Raw genomic sequence first — 21,023 nt, 5'->3', positions numbered from 1 at the left:
TTCAATTATCGTACGTGAAGTATCAACTCTGCTTTTAGAGATCATTAATCCTTTCCGAATTTCATTCAAGCTCTGATGTAACAACCGGGTAATTGTAGGAATTGTTCAGGAACAGCTGCATATCAGAGCTGCATATCTGTGGGTAAAGCTGGATCCCTCTGGCATGGAGGCAGATGTAATTTGTTTTAAGGATTTACAACTTCCAGCTTGGAAAAGTCTGCAGAATAATAGGTGTGCATCAGCATAAGGTTTAGAGTGTGGCATGCTTGGGCTCAGGATTACTGCTGAACGTGTGCCTTAACTATTGCTGTAGCTGCATTTTCTTAACAGTGTTAGTTTCAGCCAAACCTAAAGAGTTTGCAAAGACCATAAAGGATGTTAGCACACATCAGTACACAAAAAGGTGCAACTCGGCACTCAGCTGAGCACTCACGTTTGAAGCTTCACCAGAACCTGATGTTTACTGAGCAAGCTAAAGGGGAAAAGGGCAATAAAGTTGAATGTAATGGATAACTGCAATGTTCAAGTCTTGATGGATTGTCACCTTTATCAAACCCTTTTAATTAGATTTTATACCATTACCATGCAAATTTTTTTTTAAATGTGGATTTAAACACAGCATTATAAATAACCCAAAAAACTTCTTCAGTTATTAAGAATATAAACACATGTATAGAAATGACACAATGACACAACACACCGTGCTCTAGAATCTTCCTAATGGCAAGGGTTTTTGCTCAGACGTTTACAAAAACAAGTAATTTTCCCAGCCGTAGTTCACTGGTAAACTCATAACATTATATCATATTGATCTATACTTCACGGGGTCCCAGTGCTAAGTCCGTCAGGAAGCACAACTACTATTATAATGTAGCTGTGGATGAGGCCCGGGGTCAGGATATTACAACTGGTACCTAACTCCGGTGTCATACATCTTTTAATTACTGATTAAACTCTTAAAAGACTATTAATTTAATTGTTTGAGAATGTCCTACTAAGAATATGATTTGAAGGATATGATTAAATCATTAAGTAAATCAGGACAGAGAAATGGAGATTAAAGCAAATAATAATGTTTACTGAAATAAGTAAATGTCTCATTGTATTCTGAACTTAAATGAATTTCAATTAAAATTTAGATGGATGGAATAAATATAACGATAATTTGCAAAACAGTACAAAACAAAATCGTTAAGTGTCTTGATCTCCAATTTAAATGACAGTGAAATGCAAATCAATAGAGATTTTGTGACACCAAAACAAGTGGTGTTCACTCACTCCATAAAGTTCACTCACAGTACATATAAATAAAGTTAAAACAAATAGTTGCATGCTTGTGACATGACTTGAGTGCATGGATGCACCGCTTGCTAGCTAGCTAGCTAGATAGCGAGATAGATAGCTACTGTAGCTAGCTAGCTAGATAGATAGATAGATTGTCATTGCATAAAATGGTAAAAAAAAAAAAAAAAAAGTATACACAAATATAAAGGAATATAAACATTATAATTATAATATTAACATCTGTGGTTATGGTATGAAGTCCTTGCCTGTCAATAAACACTTAATTGTCCAATTCCTGTGTGAAATGTTCCATTTTTAGTCCATTTATCTTCCAAACTAAATTTCAAATGTGACTGACAAAGAAAATGCCATGTGAAAGCATTTTAACAGTCACAACCTGTATCCTAACATTACCATCCCTTCACTCGTTATGTTGTATTGATTAAACACACATGAAACAGATCGTTTTACCTTGGAAGAGGAAGATAAAATATCCAGGAGAGCAACTGTTTGTCATCCAGAATTACTTTGTATCTTCTCATATTCCTAAGTACTAATGTTGACTACAAGTTCTCCTTTCATGTCATCAGTCCCCTATCCTAAGCCCCGTCCCCTCATCAATACATGAAGTGTGACTTAGAAATTATCCAATCATAAAGCAGGAAAACGCAAACCAAGCATGTAATTTAATTTTAAGGGAGTTGAGTGTAAAATCATGTGAAAATTCTGGTACACTAGAACCAACTTATTAGCTTTGTGTGGTCTGTAGTTTTTCTATGCTTTATATAAACTATATACATATGAATTCAGTTCAGTCTGGGCTCCATTGTTTTGTCCAGAGCAGAGAAAATGAGTGATTGTCATAATGATGTAAGACTGAAGGGATGCAGGGACTAAAGGGACCTGTACTCATTGGGACCTGTACTTGAGGACACGTTTAATCAGAGGCTGTTTGTGATGTGCCGGTTTCACCTCATTAACTTAGTATCAAATCCGAGTAATCACAAATCTGCTCACCAAATCATACGTCTTTCTCTCCATCTGTTTTCTTAACTGTTTCTTTCCCACTATGTGCAGATGAAACAGTAACAGGGGAATTGTCAAAGTTACTCAATGACATAAAGATGTGCCGGGACAGGGACTACTCCTTTGAGGAGCTTTGCCAGGCCATTTCGTCTCACTCACAGTCCATGGAGAGCTTCTGCAGTGCCACGCTCTCGGACGATGAGAGAAACACCACACTTACGCATATCACTAAGGTAGGATCAGCACTTTCACTAATCAAACAAGTGTGATTTTAGAGTGGTAGAAAGTTCTTACATGTATAATTTATATATAATGTGACAGCATTTCCTGAAGTGTTATTCCTCTCATCGTGCAATAGCAAGTAAATGTTTCATTTATTAATGGATAACTAGTCATCGATTTTAACTGTTTCAATTCAATTCAATTCATTTGTGCAGCGTTTTTAACAATTCACATTGTCTCAGAGCAGCTTCACAGAAGTATAAAAACAGAAGGGAAAAAATAATCAAAATAAGAATAAAAATAAATAAATTAATGCATACATTTACAAAGTTTTAAATAAATTTAAAAATATTAATTTAACATTTAAAAAACTATATCACTAACAACTATCCCTAGTTTATTTGAATAGAGGTAGAAAGCAACAAATGTACTACTGTAAAAGTACATGACTACATGCTTCATGGTAACATTTTAAAGCGTAATTAATTCTTAATTGGTTTACTTTTACTTGACTTCTTAAAAATAAAATATTCAGCTTCATTACATTTAAGTATGATCAACGTTCATTAAAAGGTTCATTAAAAAGCAGTAAACCCTGGGAGACTGTAATCAAATTTACAAACAGTATATGCAAATTAAATAATTCAATTACAAGACTCAGTCAAAACATGTGGTTTGCTGCCAAAAGTTTATACTTAAGGCAGCAGATGTTTAGCATCGGTAATGTCTGAGTATAGTGAGAGAGATGAGCATCCTTAAACCAATACAGTATATATAAGCTATCTTTATTTTTACATGCCTCAAAGGAAAAATAATGATAATGATTGCAAATTACAAAAGACTAAGCCCATTAAAAAACAAGTAAATGTGTTGTATTCTTCCCGCATCTAATGAACTCTTATGGAACTGAGACAAATTGGTTCTCTTATCACTTAGAACTTCTAGTTATTGCAACTATAAACATCCCCTCATCTGCCTCTAGTTTTTTTTTCCCCTTTTTCTCTCTTAAAGATAAAAAAGCAGCTTATCATGTTACTGAGAAACTACAAAGAAACAACACAGACTCTTACCTAGGTATGATGAAGGTCCTCACATAGCAATAGAAGCAACCTGATTAAAGTGAAGAACTTGGATGGATGGAACCAAGTTCAGAGTTGTGGTAACATTTGCTCCTCACAGTGCTTCCCCTGGAGATCCAGTCGCATGTTGGATAGATCACTTCAAACGGCATATGAAGCCATTCCAACAGCTTTACAGAATGACTGGATGTGTCAAAGTTTACAGGTCAACAACAAGTTCATTCAGGATTTGGCTAAAATGACTTGGTCCACTACAATGGCCATGACTCACAGAGCTGTCTAGCATGTGGTGAAAGTCTGCCTTGAGCTTGGTGAAAGCACTCCCTGAATTCAGTTCAGTTCAATTCAATTTATTTGTGTAGCACTTTTAACAATTCATATTGTCTCAAAATCAGCTTTACAGAAGTATAGACACGTGAAAAAAAGAAAAATGAAGAATTATAAATAAAGATATAAATAAATAAATGTAAAGTTTAAAATGAAGTTACTATATATTAGGGCTGGGTGATTTGGCCTAAAATCAAAATCTCGATTAATTGAACATTTTAACTCGATTACGATTAATGAACGATTATTTTATTTTTATTTTTTTGCCCTCATAGTTCACTGGCAAGTTTTGTTTAGTGAATATGCTCACATATTACAGTCGGTGTCCAAAACACTGCTGCCATATCCATCCATTAAGCACAGCAGCTTGGGACAACATTAGCACCGTTGTCTGTCGTAATGGCTGAAAGTTTTTCTTCCGCGAGGTCCCATTCAGAAAGCATATCTTTCAGACCTTGCGCAATCATATCTGCCGTGTGATCGGCTAGAAAATATGCCGTCTCAAGGCATCTCTTGCGCAGCTTCCAATCGTCGTCAATGTAGTGCAAAGTGCAAAGGCTCAAGAATGGGTCCATCGTCCTACTTGACCAGAGATCAGATGTGGCTGCAAAGTGTTAAACATTTTTCAGTTCAGCAGCTATATTTTTACAACATGTCTTGTACATGTCTGGCAGCGCAGTTTTAGAAAAATGTGATCGCGATGGCACAGTGTATCTTCTGTCGAGAGTTTTAACGAGGTGTTTAAACCCGCTTCGCTCCACTGTAGCCAAGGGAGTCATATCCTTTGCGATGTAATAACAAATAGCGTCATTTCTTTCCATCTTTTTGAACTCTTCTCATACTGTGTGGCATTTGTGAATGTATTTGTTATCGACATCTGCTTTGCGGAGGCACTTGTTGCTGGGCGCTTGTCAGTCTCTTTTTGTTTTTTTTTGAGCCATGCACTGTTCATATTCAGTAACGTGATTGCGCTCCAAGTGTTGAAACAAATTGGTGGTGTTACCTTTGGGCATCGAAACTGTTTTTCTACAGTGTCTACATCTGACTTCATTTTGTTCGATGTCATCCTTACTGAAGCCAAAATGTGTCCAAACGACGGGGACTGCGTTTTTCTTTGGTAGAAGCTGCTCTTCTAGCTACTGTATGACAGCATATCTAAAAGCTAGAGCCAGAAGATGACACTGACACAAGGGCTTCCTGGGATGTAAAGCGTCCCTCCACTCCACAAAATGCAAACCTGAGCGATTTGCGAGAGTGGTGAGGTGACAACATCCAGACATCTCAGTTCACCAAACACTCTATGCCCATGAACCTTCCAGATCTAATTTTTTACCTAAGAAAAACTGTTCATAAAAAGCTAGACTAAACAAGACTTTTACAAAGCTAGACTTTTGTACTTGAGGTACTACGAAATAGTCTGCACCTTTTGATCGAAGTAGGCATGACGGATCATAAAAACCAAAAGAGCTCATTAAGTGCTTTATAGCTTAGTAATAGTAATTTATAATCAATGCAAAATTTGAATGGGAGCCAATGCAATGAGGATAAGATAGGGTGATATGTTCATATCGTCTGGTTCTAGTTATGACTCTAGCTGCCGTGTTCTGGACAAACTGGATTAACTCGATCAAACGGTGCAGGCTATTTGGTAGTACCTCAAGTACAAAAGGCTACAACAAGGGGCAGAGCTTTTTTTTTTTTTTACAAAGCCCCATAGTTGTAATGCTTTACTGTCTGGATGTTCTACTGGAACAGTGGTTCTAGTAAAAGCACTTCTGTCTGATCAGAGTTGAGCAGGAGGAAGTTAGTTAAGCATCCACTGTCTAATGTCCTTCACACAATCTTCATTCTTATTAAGCTGGTGACTCACATCTGACTTAGCTGAAACATATAGATATGAGTGTCATCAGCATAACAGTGTAAGCTAATACCATGTTTACAAATAATTGCACCAAAGGGTAGCATATATAGGGAGAAAAGCAATGGTCCTAAAACAGAACCTTGTGGAACACCGAACATTACCTTTGTTTGTTTAAAGTAGTCACCATTTTGATCTACGAACTGATAGCGATCCATCAAATAAGAGGTGAGACAGGGAAGGGCTGTCCATTTAACATGTTCTAGCCTATCAAGTAAAAAAGCATGGTCAATGGTATCAAAAGCCCCACTCAGATCAAGCAACATCAGCAAAGAGATACAACCCTGGTCAGAGGCCAGAAGCAGGTCATTTACAACTTTAACCAGCGCTGTCTCTGTGCTATGATGAGGCCCAAATCCTGACTGATACATTTTATGAATATTATTCCTGTAACCCTATTTTTAACCCATAAGGTTATAAAATAATTTCCTTATTCAATTTTATTTACCCTTATCAAAGAAACCTGGATTCCCGGCAGTTGAATGGTGAATTGGCCGGTAGTAATTTATTTACCTTAGTCTAAACTCACAATCTCTTAGTGTCATATTAATCATCCCAATAAATGAAACACAAGAATACAAATGTGAAGTAAAACTGAGTAAAACTAACAACCAATATTTATTTTCTTATACTAGAGTTTTGTTATTTTAGCTGTAATATAGTTATCATTTAAACAAAATGTATGAAACAATTAAACAAAAGTGAGGATGAAATATTTGAAACCAGAAACCAAAATAAAATGCATAAAATACACAATATACATAATATGAAAAGTAATTATTCTTCTGTTGTTGCTATTCTTATTACAACCCTGTATTGATACTTTCAATTATATTTATCACATGACATGAGATTACATTTCACCCTTTAGTAAAATGAAACACCTCAAAACATATAAGGCAATACAAAAAGATATAAGAACCCAATATGAATAGTATTTCACAGTTTATAAAGAACCAACAACTCAGTCACACACACTAGTGTTTCGTTGGGGCCCAGTTGGTGCACATTCGCGGTGTAAAGGTTAATGACCAATCCTCTTAAGCACAAACTTGAATAGATCCACTTACATCCATCCGAGGAAAACAAGATGAAACGTGAATAGCGTCAACTCACGATTACCAGTGATCAATTCTTCCTGTGTGATGAGTCAGGCTGATCCAAGCACAGAGCAAACATGCAAACTCCACAGCAGCAGCAACACAACACATCCAGTGGCAACCGAGGAAGTCTTAGATCCAACTCGATCCCGTCTGCAATCACTGTCCATGCACACGTTGTTCCAGTGATAACCACTAGGCCTTTTTTCACACGGTGGCGGAGATATCGTATAAACAGTCGGCAAAAATGAAAATAACGTCGACTTTGAGATGAATACAATAAACTAAAACGCATACAGTTTCGTTACACTTTGGGCCTTTCTTCCAACTGTAACTCGTCATTACATGACCTTTTACCTTTCCCTCAACAGTCATTGTCCAACAATAATATTCACATTTAACCCATTAATTGACTATATAAAACATACCCATATCTGAAAAATAAAACAATGCTGCATGTAATATTACATTTTGAAATAGAAATAAAAATAAATAAAATGGTATTATACAACGTTGAAAAAAAGCACATTTTTAAAGGTCCCTACATTCCTATGTAGGTCTGAGCATAACTGCTGAGCTACAACCTTTTCAAGGATCTTGGAGATAAAGGGGAGGTTTGATATTGGCCTTTAGTTGGTCATCTGGGATGGGTCGAGGTCAGGTTTTTTAATCTGCTTTTATAACTGCTAGCTTAAAATATTTCGCCACATAGCCATTGCTAAATGAAGAATTTATTGTTTTTTAGAATGGGTTGAGTAGCTATATGTAATATCTGTTTAAAGAAACATGTGGGTAAGGGATCCAGTATGCAGGTTGATCATTTTGAAGAAGAAATCTGTGAAATGAATTCAGTCTCTTGAAGGAGAGTAAAACAGTCTAAGTACTGATCATAAACAGAAATATTATCAATGACATTCTCTCTTAAATTGTTTGGTATTAAGAATGGCCTAAAAATAGTCTGAATGGTCTAGATTAAATGGTAAACCAGCAGGGATCTGGTTTTTCGAACAGCGAGGCAGGATACATGACGAGAATACTTCATGTTGGTTTTTTTTACTATTTGCACTGCTTCACAACCAAGTAGATGCTTCTCTATCAATGGACCTTTCAATGAAGCACAGCTGGGTCTGGCAAAGCACACATACTCACTTGTCTGATTACAAAAAGAATATTGGCATCTTTGTGAGCTACATTGCCAGTCTTTGCACAATGCTTTCCTAGTGCTTCTGATTGGGTTAGACTACCCCCACTTAAGCACCCCGACAGAGCCTTTTCATCTTGCACAGTCTGGAGGCCTACAGTAGCTGTAGTGAAAGACTATACAGAGTTACACACTTTGTTTCTGTATTAGCTAATCATAGGGATACTTTTTTTTAGCACTGTTTTATTGTTTCCAACTTGTCCCTTTCTGCACGGCTGTGGAGAATCTATGAATCTGCAAGTTGTATTTGCAGGTGTTCATTGATATTCCTCCTTCTAAGGAAGAAGGACATGCCCTTCCTTTGAGCTCCTCCTGAACTGCCTTGCCTTATTACTGAAACATTAGAGGAAAGCAAAAAAGTCTTAAAAGGAAGGTGGTGGAGGTAGCATTGATATCATGGTATATATCATCTTCTACCAGATCAAATCTCTTTGGTATATTTGGGCAGAGATAAAACCTCATCTGTCTACTTAACCCCAAACCATTTGTCAGCTTGTGGAAGGCACTGCATGAATCCTTTATGGGGCATCAGATAAAAATAAACATCCCCCAGCACAAGACTATCAGGCAGCTGAACTTGCTTTGATCCACAAGTGTGGAAAGACAGCTTTGGTCTTGAGTGTATTATGTCTGATGAATATATCCTGTCTGAAATAAGTTACCACACATTAAATGAATTGAAAAATACCTGATTCTCTTGGGAAAATTGTTGTGTCAGAACAATGAATTGGATTCAGAAATCATTCAACCTAGCATTAGGGACGTTATGGTTCAGTGGTTAAGGCTTCGAGTTACTGATCAGAAGGTCGGGGTTCAAGCCCACAAGCTGCTGAGACATCAACGTTGGGTCCTTGAGCAAGGCCCTTAACCTCACCTGCTCCAGGGTTGCTGTACTATGGCTGACCCTGTGCTCTGACCCCAGGTTCAGGATAACCTGGGATATGCGAAAACTTAAAAGCATTTCACTGCATGTCTGTGTATGTGACAAATAAAATTTGAATTTGATTTGAGGAATCTGTGCTGGGAATGAATTACCGGTGCTGATTCACAGTGATGGTATTAGATTCTATAAGTTAGAGAACTTATTGGTCATCACTGACACAATTGTGCTCCCAAAGGTGGTGCTTATTCCACCTGCTGTTTTACTCCACAAGCATGGATTGTTTTTGTTCCTAGATAGTGAACATTTGATGTCAACAGGAAAAGAGGTGTGGTATTTTGTAGGAATGCCTTCCTATCTGGATAGGGATTCCTTTCAAATCACCATGTGATATTTCATTGCTCTTAATGACAAGCCCAATTAGATCAAGGCATGGATTTTGGGGTTGGTCATGGTGTGTATGTATGAGGGTCTTGGTGTGCAGAAGAAACCTCAAGAGACATTGGGGGCTCTACATCCTTTAAGAGACATTGGGGGCTCTACATCCTTTAAGAGACATTGGAGGCTCTACATCCTTTAAGAGACATTGGGGCTCTACATCCTTTAAGAGACATTGGGGGCTCTACATCCTTTAAGAGACATTGGGGGCTCTACATCCTTTAAGAGACATTGGGGCTCTACATCCTTTAAGAGACATTGGGGCTCTACATCCTTTAAGAGACATTGGGGGCTCTACATCCTTTAAGAGACATTGGGGCTCTACATCCTTTAAGAGACATTGGGGGCTCTACATCCTTTAAGAGACATTGGGGCTCTACATCCTTTAAGAGACATCCCTAGTGTTGTCTACTCAACCTTGACACAGTCAGGTTCTACCTGACAACTCCAGTAGATGTTTTATTATGGGCTACCTACTGTACCAAGCTTGCCAGTATGCCAAACATTGGATTCAGACACATGTACCCTGCAGGTGGGGACAGTTCCTTTGGGGAGGTTTACTAAGACATTGCAAGGATAGGTAGCATATTTTATCAGATCCCTTTTTACCCACATGGAGCCAAGTGCAGTTATGTTATTAACTCGGGTCCTTTGGGATTAAATGTCTATTAATCTACCAACCTTGTGTATAATATCTTATTTTATAGCTTTGGTTTCCAATGCAAGCCATTTTAGTGTCTTTTTCTCCTCTCTCCTTCTTCATATGTAGCTGAAATTGAAAAACTATAAATTTCTGTAGTAATATTGATTTATGTTTTGCTTGATATATGACAACCAGAACAGGGCACTGATTTCTGTCTCATTTTAATTGCAGTATAACCATATGGCCAGTAGAGAGCAGACGTGACCAACGCATGCCTGTGAATGTGCTTTGTGAATTTATGTAATAGCAGGAAACATTTATAGACCAAAATCAGTGCATGTCCTGTGCTGTGATTTAGTCCAAATCGACCTCTACATTTGGATGTTGTGATTCTGAGTGCTGGAATTTTAATCACATGGAAAGAACAGTGATTAAATTGGCATATGGGTAAACGAGTCAATTATGATTGTAGTTTGAAGAAGACACAGTGAATTATGTAATCAATAATTATAAGACGCATAAACACGTGCATACACAGAATGTGTGAACTGTATTACATTTGTGTATTATAATTACAAATATAGAAAACAGTACCATAATAATCGATGTGGTCAAGGCAAAATTGTTGTGAAGAGACTGTAGGGTTGAAATTAACAGCAGCTCTGGGGATTTGTTTGTTTGAGAATGTGTGTGTGTGTTTGTGTGTGTTTTAACTGCCTGCTATTTCTCTTCATGTAGTTTCCCACTCCTCCGTTGGCCGCAGCTATGGAGGAAGAGGAGAAAGCTTGTGGCCCTTCTGGCTTCTGGGAAGCACTTACACCCTGCAATGGCTGCAGAAATCTGGGCTTTTCACAGGTATACACCCCGCCCACACACACACACACACACACACACACACACACACTGTTGGGCCCTTGAACACAGCCCTTAACCCTCACTTCTACAGGGGTGCTATCTCATGGCTGACCCTGTGCTCGGATCCCAAATTCCAAAGTTGGGATATGTGACAAAATAAAGGCTTCTATTCTACACTGGGGATCGAGTGGTGTATTAACTGTCCAACTCATTGTCTCTGTTTTCATTAAATCAGAGCATCTGTTTGTATTTTAAAGAAGGTGACAGTTTATTAGATATAAGCATGAAGCTACAGTATAAACATACCATTGTTTGTTTTCTGAAATCATATTGTTTGCTTTGGGGAACCGTGTCCATCCAGTCTTCTGATCTGTGCCTTGTATGTTTGTTAAATTCAGTGCTATTCTGCTTTAAAAAGTATTTAGTCATATATCATACTTGAAGTGAAATATCACACCTTGGCCCTGATTTACTAAAACTGCATCACTTGCATGTGTAGTGATATGTAGTGAGCAAATAATGTGTATTGTGTATAATGAAATATATGAGCACTAAGCTTTTTTTTGTGTGTGCTTTTAGTCACAATATTCTGCAGCCAAGAGCACCAGTAAAACTTAGTCTTACTGCTTACTGCTCTTTCACAGCGTAATTAGAACTAAAACTGTCCATACATATTTATTTATGAAGGATTTCTTTATGTGGGAGGTCTTTGATCATCACACATCTCACCAAACACTGCTTTTAATAGCACATACAAACAGCATAGATTATAAGACATACTATAAATAAGCTATGTTGTATTTATAATATACAATGGTGAGCAGAAAAGCATCACAAAATGCACAGAACATCAAATCTTGAGATGGATGAGCTACAAACTACAAACAGAAGCCCACATCAACACAACAGAGACAAAAAGTTTTAAAAAAGATACAAAGCTTGTTGGTTTGTTTAAAGTTTGGCAGTTGTCATCATATAAATCATGGCGGCCAACTCATTTTACAGTGTATACACACACACACACACACACACACACACACACACACACACACACACACACACAGATTTCCTAATAGAAAATAAATTCCTCTTTCTGTTTGTATTTTGTATATTAAGAATATTGTCTAGTAATATTGTATTCAGGGTTAATGTTGATAAGTAGACCGGGATTTAGCTTTAGTCGTTTAGTTTATTCATTTAAATGTAGTTAAACTCTGAGTGGAGCGGTGGTGCTGTTTGCTTGTATTGTAATGTGCGACTCTGCGTCTCTTTTTATGTGACCCGTGTTGCTATGGGAACTTGATCCTGCAAAGATTTTGCTGCACTTCTTACTGGAGCTCCATTGATGAAATGTATGGATGGATGGATAGATAGATAGATAGACAGATAGATAGATAGATAGATAGATAGATAGATAGATAGATAGATAGATAGATAGATAGATAGATAAGCAATCACACTCTACTGTGTGTGTGTGTGTGTGTGTGTGTGTGTGTGTGCGAGAGAGAGAGAGAGAGAGAGAGAGAGAGAGAGGATAAGGAATGAACACCAAAAAATTGTGAGTGTGTGTGTGTGTCTGTGTGTGTGTGTGTGTGTGTGTGTTCGTGTGTGTTCTATGACTCTTAAGTGCAACATATATAAAAGACACCACATGCATTACATGGAGGAGGGATTTCCTCCCTCACACAGGAAATGTAATTATGCTGCAGGAAGTATAATCAAGTCACATGCTGGCCCACCCACCTGCACCATGTGTGTATTTACTGTATCCCTCTGCTGCCATGGCAACAATGTGGGGGGCCGGGAGTTGTGGAGTTTTGGATGGGATTCCTTCTGTTAAGAGGAATATTTCTGCACCACCAGACATGTTCAATTCATCTGTCCTTTTCTCCTGCAGTGACACACCACACACACACCACACACACCACCCACACACACACACACACACCACACACACACACACACACCACACACACACACACACACCACACACATACACACACACACACATACCACACACATGCACAAGGGTTCTTATGGTTGCTAGGAGACAAAAATTCATAAAGTGCAAGGCGTGGGATATCCGCCTACTTCACATTGACAAATCCATCCAAAAAGGTGCGTCACAGCACTGCACAAGACGAGAGAAAAATAGAGGAATGGGAAGCACCTTTTCACTGTCCGTTCTCTCTTTCTCCTGCTTCATCTTTTCCTCTTTACAGTGCTGTGATAGGTTGGCAATCATGGTCATGCCGTGATGAGAAAAAGGAGGCTAACTGGATTAGAAAAGCTTTAATCTTAATCATGAATCATAATAAATAAATACAACCCACATGCACAACATCTTCAGCACCACATGCTGAAGAGAAACAACAAAAAAATGACACAATAATGCGCCTTGCTTCAAAACTACACAGATTATAACCTGCACTTTAGGGAAACTATCTTCATGATTATTCTATTTATTTACTATTTCATCTTATAAAATGACAATAAACTAAATGTAAGATTATTGAAATATTTTACTACACATTTATATTTATAAATATATTTATATATATACACAAATTCTATTATGGGGGCACGGTGGCTTAGTGGTTAGCACGTTCGCCTCACACCTCCAGGGTTGGGGGTTCGATTCCCGCCTCCACCTTGTGTGTGTGGAGTTTGCATGTTCTCCCCGTGCCTCGGGGGTTTCCTCCGGGTACTCCGGTTTCCTCCCCCAGTCCAAAGACATGCATGGTAGGTTGATTGGCATCTCTGGAAAATTGTCCGTAGTGTGTGATTGCGTGAGTGAATGAGAGTGTGTGTGTGTGTGTGTGCCCTGCGATGGGTTGGCACTCCGTCCAGGGTGTATCCTACCTTGATGCCCGATGACGCCTGAGATAGGCACAGGCTCCCCGTGACCCGAGGTAGTTCGGATAAGTGGTAGAAGATGAATGAATGAATGAATGATTCTATTACCAGATTCTTTTTTTTTTTTAGAAATAAATACTAAAGATTAGTAGAATTACCAGCCTATAAAAATGCTAGGAATGTTTCATAGGTGTAATAATCTAAACATTTAGTAGTAAATATTTCCATTTACTGAGAGAATAGTTCTTTATTCAGTTGTATGCAGTATATTGAACTCCAGAACTGACTTAAGACTCTACGGGCATCAGTTCAGGTTAGAAAATTCTTTTGCCCTTCACACGGTCTGTCCTCATGAATTCATTATTTAATAAAAGTGAACAGGTGAGCAGTAACGGTGGGTTACCTTGAGGGAATCTTTGTGCTGAGGACCATCTGGGTGTTTTTCAGCACACTTGTGGAAAAAATAAACCACTACATATGCAAATATTTAGATATTTAAGCCTCATCCCAGCTGTGAATCTTTGTGAAGGGAACATTATTTATCCATCATTTATACATGTATAAGATTTATTCAACAATAAACTGTGTTGAAACTTTGTTTTTACTGATCGGTTTCAATCACAAAGCATTTTAAGGATAGCAGGACAACCATCAACACCAACAAATCTTTCCTGAAGCTGTTTCTGTTTTCTGTTGACATTTTAATTTGTCAGAATTTACAGAACACACACTTTCTTACCATGTTTTTTTTTTTTTATTGTTACGTGGTTGGGGTGTGGAGCCGGTGGCGTTTCGTCTTTAAATGAACAAACCAGCTCTGCAAGAGATTCACCACACTGCTGGTCTACCAATAACAGTTAACTAGCGTCTGCCCTGACCCGACTATAGCGCCCCCTTACTGCAGTGCTCGGAGTGCGTTATAAATAAATGCAACACAATTCTGATCGCAACAACATGTACACTCTATTTGTGTTGCTGTGAAGAGTTTGTGTTTGTGTAGATTTACATGGTATGTTTTGGCTCTTAGATGTTTGGATGCTGTGACTTAAAATAAGACTTGGTTCTTTGTGGCTGCAAATCAGATTCAATCTGCAGATAATTTTAACTTTAGCAACATCCTCTTGTAAACTTTGGATGAAGTATACTGGAATTTAAGCCTTGCAATGAAAGTAAACATCTAGCACAGGGATCTCCAACATGTCAACCAAGGTACATAGAATAATTGACTCCCCAGACAAATCGTACTCCTCCTAGGGTTCATGAGCATCACACATCACATTAATCCACACACAGCTAGCACCAAAACCGTACATGGAAGCGTTATATAAACTTTAATCTGTACAAATTGAACTCAGTTGGATAAAGGACAAAGAAAACCCAAGGGAGATCCATTCAAGTTGATCCAAGGTGCTGGGGACAAAGCTACAAAGCTGCCAAAGCAAATCCGTTAAATGAATATATCCTGCTTCACGAAGCTGCAGGACGAGTGCGCTGTAAATATTTCTTATTAGTGCAGGTGGTGTTTCGTAGTAATGTACTGTTTAATATTTCCCATTGCAATTGCATATAAATGCAGTAAAATTACTCCAATATAATTCCAATACAATGTCAAGTCTCTGTTCTCAAAATAAATATTACCTTCAATATCAAAGGTGTTTAAAGTTTTATTGAAAGAGGGTTTGAAGTCAGGGTATGTGCTGTGGGACTTGTACGTAACAATTTGCTGATAAATAACAGAATCCAAGAGAATGAACAAAATCTGACAATAGTAATTAATGGTGCTTGCAAAGCAACATTCTTACTATCCTGCATTCTCTTCCGGACAAAGCTTCGGCACGTAACTTGTCTCGCAGCTTTTGTCCTAGACCCATGAATGACATGTCAAATCGACCGGCTCATTGAGAAGAGGTGTGCTATTACTTTTCTAAGCGATCTGAGTACCGGTACTTCCGGTACTGGGTCTCAAAGTGGCCTTTTTTCCCATAGACTCCCATTATAAACTTTGGAGTTTTATAAACGGCAAGCTTTTGAACTATCTACTGTACACCAAACTCGGCCAGCTCCTTTAGGGTGATACTCTGAACAAACTTTTAAATTGGTGTACCGACTGGACTTCCGGTTGTGCCGCAGCCCCGCCCCCAAAATATGCAAAATCAAAAAACGTTTTACAACATTGACATGTGACATATCAAAACACTCAGCACAATGAGGGGAACTGCCTCACGTGTATTCTGGTCACGTCACGTGATGTCAGGTGAAAATCAAAATTTAGCACAACATGGACATGTGACATATTAAAACACTCAGCATGATGAGGGGAACTTGCCACGTGCAAGCACCATTCACATTTTCTTCAGGAAATGTACGTTCTAGTTATTTTTTAAAGTTCACACAAAAACAGCTTATTCAGCTGGTCTGGTTTATTGCAATAAGCTATGTAAATATATGTTACTTATAATATAACACAAGTAGCTCTCAGACAAAATAAAGGTTAGAGACCCCTGGTCTACCATTTCAAGTAGATTCAGATTCTTGTTCATGCAGCATGGAGTAAAGACTTGTGATGCTTCTTGCTGAAAGACATCAGATTCAACACTCCAGTTTATTACTAGGTACAGTAGGTGTGTTAGTGCAGGAACTTTGGAAAACTGTACTGAACTCTACTGCAACCAGGAATGTGTTATTGTGCTAGTAGGCACCGGATATTAACAGTGATTTTAACAATTGACTTTGTCTCAAAGCAGCTTTACAGAAGTATAGAAACACAATAAATATTGTAAATGTACTAATGACTAATTCCTTCCTGCGGAAGGCTTCAAATGTTCACTGATGAAGATCTGAGAGAGGGAGAGAGAGAGAGAGAGAGAGAGAGAGAGAGAGACAAAGAGAGAGAGAGAGAGAGAGAGAGAACCAGAGAGAGAGAGAGAAACAAAGAGAGAGAGAGAGAGAGCGAAACAAAGAGAGAGAGCGAGAGAGAGAGAGAAACAAAGAGAGAGAGAGAGAGAAACAGAGAGAGAGAGAAACAAAGAGAGAGAGAGAGAGAGAGAGAGAGAGAGAGAGAGAGAGAGAGATAAACAGAGTGAGAGAGAGAAACAGAGAGAGAGAGGTAAACAGAGAGAGAGAGAGAAACAAAGAGAGAGAGAAACAGAGAGAGAGAAACTAAACTAAACTAAATACCTTCACCAAGACAAGTTGGCTGATATCAGCTGATGAGCAACTCCTTAGTATCAGAAAATGAAAAGGGGAACAGAAACTAATTTCACTTAGTGGCAGCACACTGGATTATTGAGCTTCCAAATGAATAGCGTGTCTAGACTTCAGATAAGGACTTGCTAGCTGCTTGAGGGGTTAAAGATATAAGTTAGCATGCAGGTGTCAAGTTCCTCGGTCCTCTGAAGTGAGGACTTGTCTAACAGAATTGATCCTTGCTGCAACAGAGAGTCAGTGAAGTGATAAGAAGGCGATCAGCAGCATTCACAATGCTCTGTTTAGGAGGTTTGAGTGAAAACATCTCATGTTGTGTAGCAGAAATCTGTAGCATCTGGAAGTTGAGCTTGTCATCTAGAATCAAACCGGGATCTAATCATGTGCATCTGATTTCAGATCACAAGCTTAACATGCAGTAGATATGAATCATCTCCACACTCCCATTGTTAAAATCCATCGCATGTTTCTGTGATGTTAAAAAAAAGACTTGTTGCTGTGTCACAGTAAAGGTGGTAAAAGCTCTGACATGATTTTATCTTGTTTTTGTTACATTACTAAAAAACCTGCCAGTTATAACAGCAGTGTGTAGACCTTTTTATCCACTGGGATGGGAATGAACTCCAGAATGCCACAGTTTCAAAGCTTATGTTGTTATTTTTTAGTGTTGTGAGGGAATCTCTGCTTCAAGCGATGCCTTCATTAGGACAGGAGATCATGCAGAGCGCTGCTGCTAAGATCTGAGCGCACTGTGAGGTTGGGAGTTGATGAGACTGAATTTCTCCAAGCGGGAGTGCTGGAACACACACTCGGAGTAGTTCAGCTGAGATAGATCTGTAGCTTAATGGCAAAAAGGGAGCATAGCACTTGACCTTTTTGATGTCTGATTGGCCTCATTTCATGAAGATAGCAGGTGTTTTAGGGGATTCCTCACCTGAGTGCTGCTCTCTTTAGGCATCTGCTGAGTCCTGAGTCTCGCTCTTATTTCTTCTTATCTGACAGTCCCACAGAACAGATCAGTCTTAAAGAGATCAAAGAAATTTTATTTATGTGTGTGTGTGTGTGTGTGTGTGTGTCTGGTGTGTGGTTGTGTGTGTATTTGTGTGTGTGTGGTTGTGTGTGTGTCTGTCTGGTGTGTGGTTGTGTGTGTCTTGTGTGTGTTTGTGTGAGTGTGTTTGTGCATGTGTGTGTGTGTGTGTCTGGTGTGTGGTTGTGTGTGTGTGTCTGTGAGGTTGTGTGTGTGTGTACACTGAAGACAGCTGCTGCACTGCTTCTCCCTGTTATCTGACTTCATTTTATTCATAAGTATTTTGTTCTTGACTTTTTTTAAAGCTCATTTCGGACCCAAGACGTGTGTGTTTAAAGTGTTCGGTCTAATAAGAGTCAAAAGGCTGTTTTTTGGCAGTGTTTTCATTCATTCCCTATCTCTCCTTTTTATATCCCCTCCTGGACTGTTCACTTTTATCCTCCTCCATCAGATTGTATCAAATCTTTCCTCTTCCTGACAGTAGATGGTGCAATTTAGTAAGCCTACACATCATTTTTTTTTCCAGTATTATTGTTGTTAATAATTTTTTTGTGCTGTTTGTTCGTCACATTGTCTCTGCCACAATGCCAGACTTTAGTCTTTTGTGTTTATTTTGTGTTCCTAATTTTTTTTCAGCCTTGCAGTCTAGACTAACGATGCTTTCATGTCTATTAATATTACATTTACTTTGCTATATTGTATGAAATTGTATGCACACAACTCCTTCATTCATTGTTCAGAAACATGATTACAGGGAAAGCTAAACAATCCCATAGCCGGGACAAGACAACACAGAGCCGTGGCTCAATGCATCACAAAACAATAATATGCATATTTATTAATTAGTAAATTCTTAACGTATATTGTGTTCTTAATATGTTCATATTTTTTCCCTTTTGTTGCTCCTGAACACATCTTGGTTACATAGCACTTCAGCTCAACACTTCAGCTCAGTTCAGCAGCTCAGAAGCATTGCATCAGCAGCCCAAAACACACAACATGTTTGGTTCACGTCACACAGGAATGGAGCTAAACAGACTACATCAAAGAGGAAAACACACCAGGGTTCAATTCAAAGAGAATAAACACAGCGTATATAAGCACCTGAATGCTGTGGGAGAAAACCGAGATGGACCGAGAGAGAGAGATGCTGTTTAGATAGATCCATGATGATCTTGATATTTCTGGATTAAAGGCTATTAAATGCTCGACACTGTAATTTCTCATGGGCCTGTTAACGGGTGAATTGATTAGTAACAGATAAACGATAAACTTTTATTTTTTGTAGATTTACAGTTTTGCCTTTGTAATTATAGTAAATAACACAATAATGTTTTGCAAAAACAGTTCCTGTGTCTTCACTGAAGATTTCTAACCTTTCTGTCCTTCTCTCTCTCTTGCTCTCTCTCTCTCTCTCTCTCTCTCTCTCTCTCTCTCTCTCTCTCTCTCTCTCTCTCTTGCTCTCTCTCTCTCTCTCTCTCTCTCTCTCCTTTTACTGTTGCTCTCCTTCTACAACTCTTACACTAACTTCATTATTTATTTTTTTGAATCCCTCCAGTATCTGCTGTACTGTGAGAGAGGCTTCTGTCCTCCAGTGTCTTCACCCCAAATTCAGACATGCAGCAGTAATGGGAAAATCACAGGAAATGACAGAGCTTATTCACATCAGATACAGTAACTACTGTTTCTACAGTCAGAAAGAACGTTAGCGAGAATGGGGCAAACAAAAAGTGAAAAAAAAAAAGAACAGAACAGACAATAGAGCGATTTTTTTTATTGTCACAGAGTGAAGGCAAACAGAACCAGATGAGGTTGACTGAGGGAAGTTGAGAAACGTAATAAAAAAAAAAAAAAAAAAAAAAAACATTTGACATTGAGTTTTATCAGGTTTCACATGTTGCAGGGTTGGAAGTTCCAGGGACGTGACTGAAGTGTAGACTGGAGTTTAGGCGTATTTTCTGTCGTGGTTCAGAACTGCACAGGCAGCTGATAATTAATGAGCACCGCCGTGCATGTTTGTGTGTTTGCTTCCTTTTTGTACAAAGTTGTTCTTTGGCTGTATCTCTGCCATCAGACCAGACAAAGCGAGAGAGAGGGAGAGAGAGAGAGTGAGAGAGAGATAGAGAAAGAGAGAGAGACGAGAGAAGTAGAGCAGTGGGAGAGGCTTGGACACTTGGGAAGACGAGGACGTTTACTAATGTTGAACATCTACAGAGTTGATCTTCAGCAGTCAATCTAGAGGAACAGACCTGAGTTTACAGGTAGAGGCTGTACTACTGTGTGTGTGTGTGTGTGTGTGTGTGTGTGTGTGTGTGTGTGTGGCTGTATGTCGAAGAGTATGACTTTATTTACTTGTATATTTCACCGTTCTCTTTTTTTCTAGCTGTTTTATGTGTGTGTGTGTGTGTGTGTGTGTGTGTGTGTGTGTGCATATAGTTCTCTTCATTTCTTATGCTTAAACTTCAAGCTTCAACCAGAACACACTACTATCTCTGTGTCACTGTTTTTTACTATTCTATCTGTTGCTTCCCTTTTGTTTCCTAGGAATTTCCTCCTAGTTCACTGTTACTAAGCGTCAGAGATAAAGACACACACACACACACACACACACACACACACACACACACAGACACAGATTAAGCAGTTGGAGGTTAGAGGAAGTGAGTGGGTCACGTTTCCCACCCACCCTGTGAGTCAAGAGTTCATAAAGTCATTATACCTTTTTGAGGAATTATTTCTAACAGCTGGTTTTTATACCATTCATATATTCATATTCAAACCATGCTCTTTACTCCAACTCGTGAGAAACTGCTGATTTTTTTATCTTTTACTTATGAACAGTTTTTTGAAGCATTTAGCCACCATCTGGCTAGTAAGCGGGAAGGGTACCGTGTATAGCGTGAGCTAGTCTGGCAGACCAGACGTGCAATCTTTGCTATCCACACAATGCATTTAGGTGAACA

At 38.6% G+C, this 21,023-nt stretch overlaps 1 protein-coding gene across 4 annotated transcripts in view; it reads left to right on the top strand.

Moving 5' to 3' along the window:
• The window catches only part of anks1b (ankyrin repeat and sterile alpha motif domain containing 1B), a 177,583-nt gene that overhangs the window by 61,783 nt on the left and 94,777 nt on the right, over positions 1 to 21,023 (top strand). For all 4 annotated transcript variants that reach the window (XM_060886360.1, XM_060886359.1, XM_060886361.1 and 1 more), the window contains 2 exons: positions 2,362 to 2,543; positions 10,857 to 10,973. In XM_060886360.1, coding sequence (XP_060742343.1) covers positions 2,362 to 2,543; positions 10,857 to 10,973 — 299 coding nt within the window. The remainder of the gene's footprint in view (positions 1 to 2,361; positions 2,544 to 10,856; positions 10,974 to 21,023) is intronic.

The sequence above is a fragment of the Tachysurus vachellii genome, chromosome 14 (genome assembly GCF_030014155.1).
Source record: "Tachysurus vachellii isolate PV-2020 chromosome 14, HZAU_Pvac_v1, whole genome shotgun sequence".
In the NCBI taxonomy this organism is placed as follows: domain Eukaryota; kingdom Metazoa; phylum Chordata; class Actinopteri; order Siluriformes; family Bagridae; genus Tachysurus; species Tachysurus vachellii.
The sequence above is the reverse complement of the archived record's forward strand: the minus strand, read 5'-3'. Positions and strand labels throughout refer to the sequence as shown.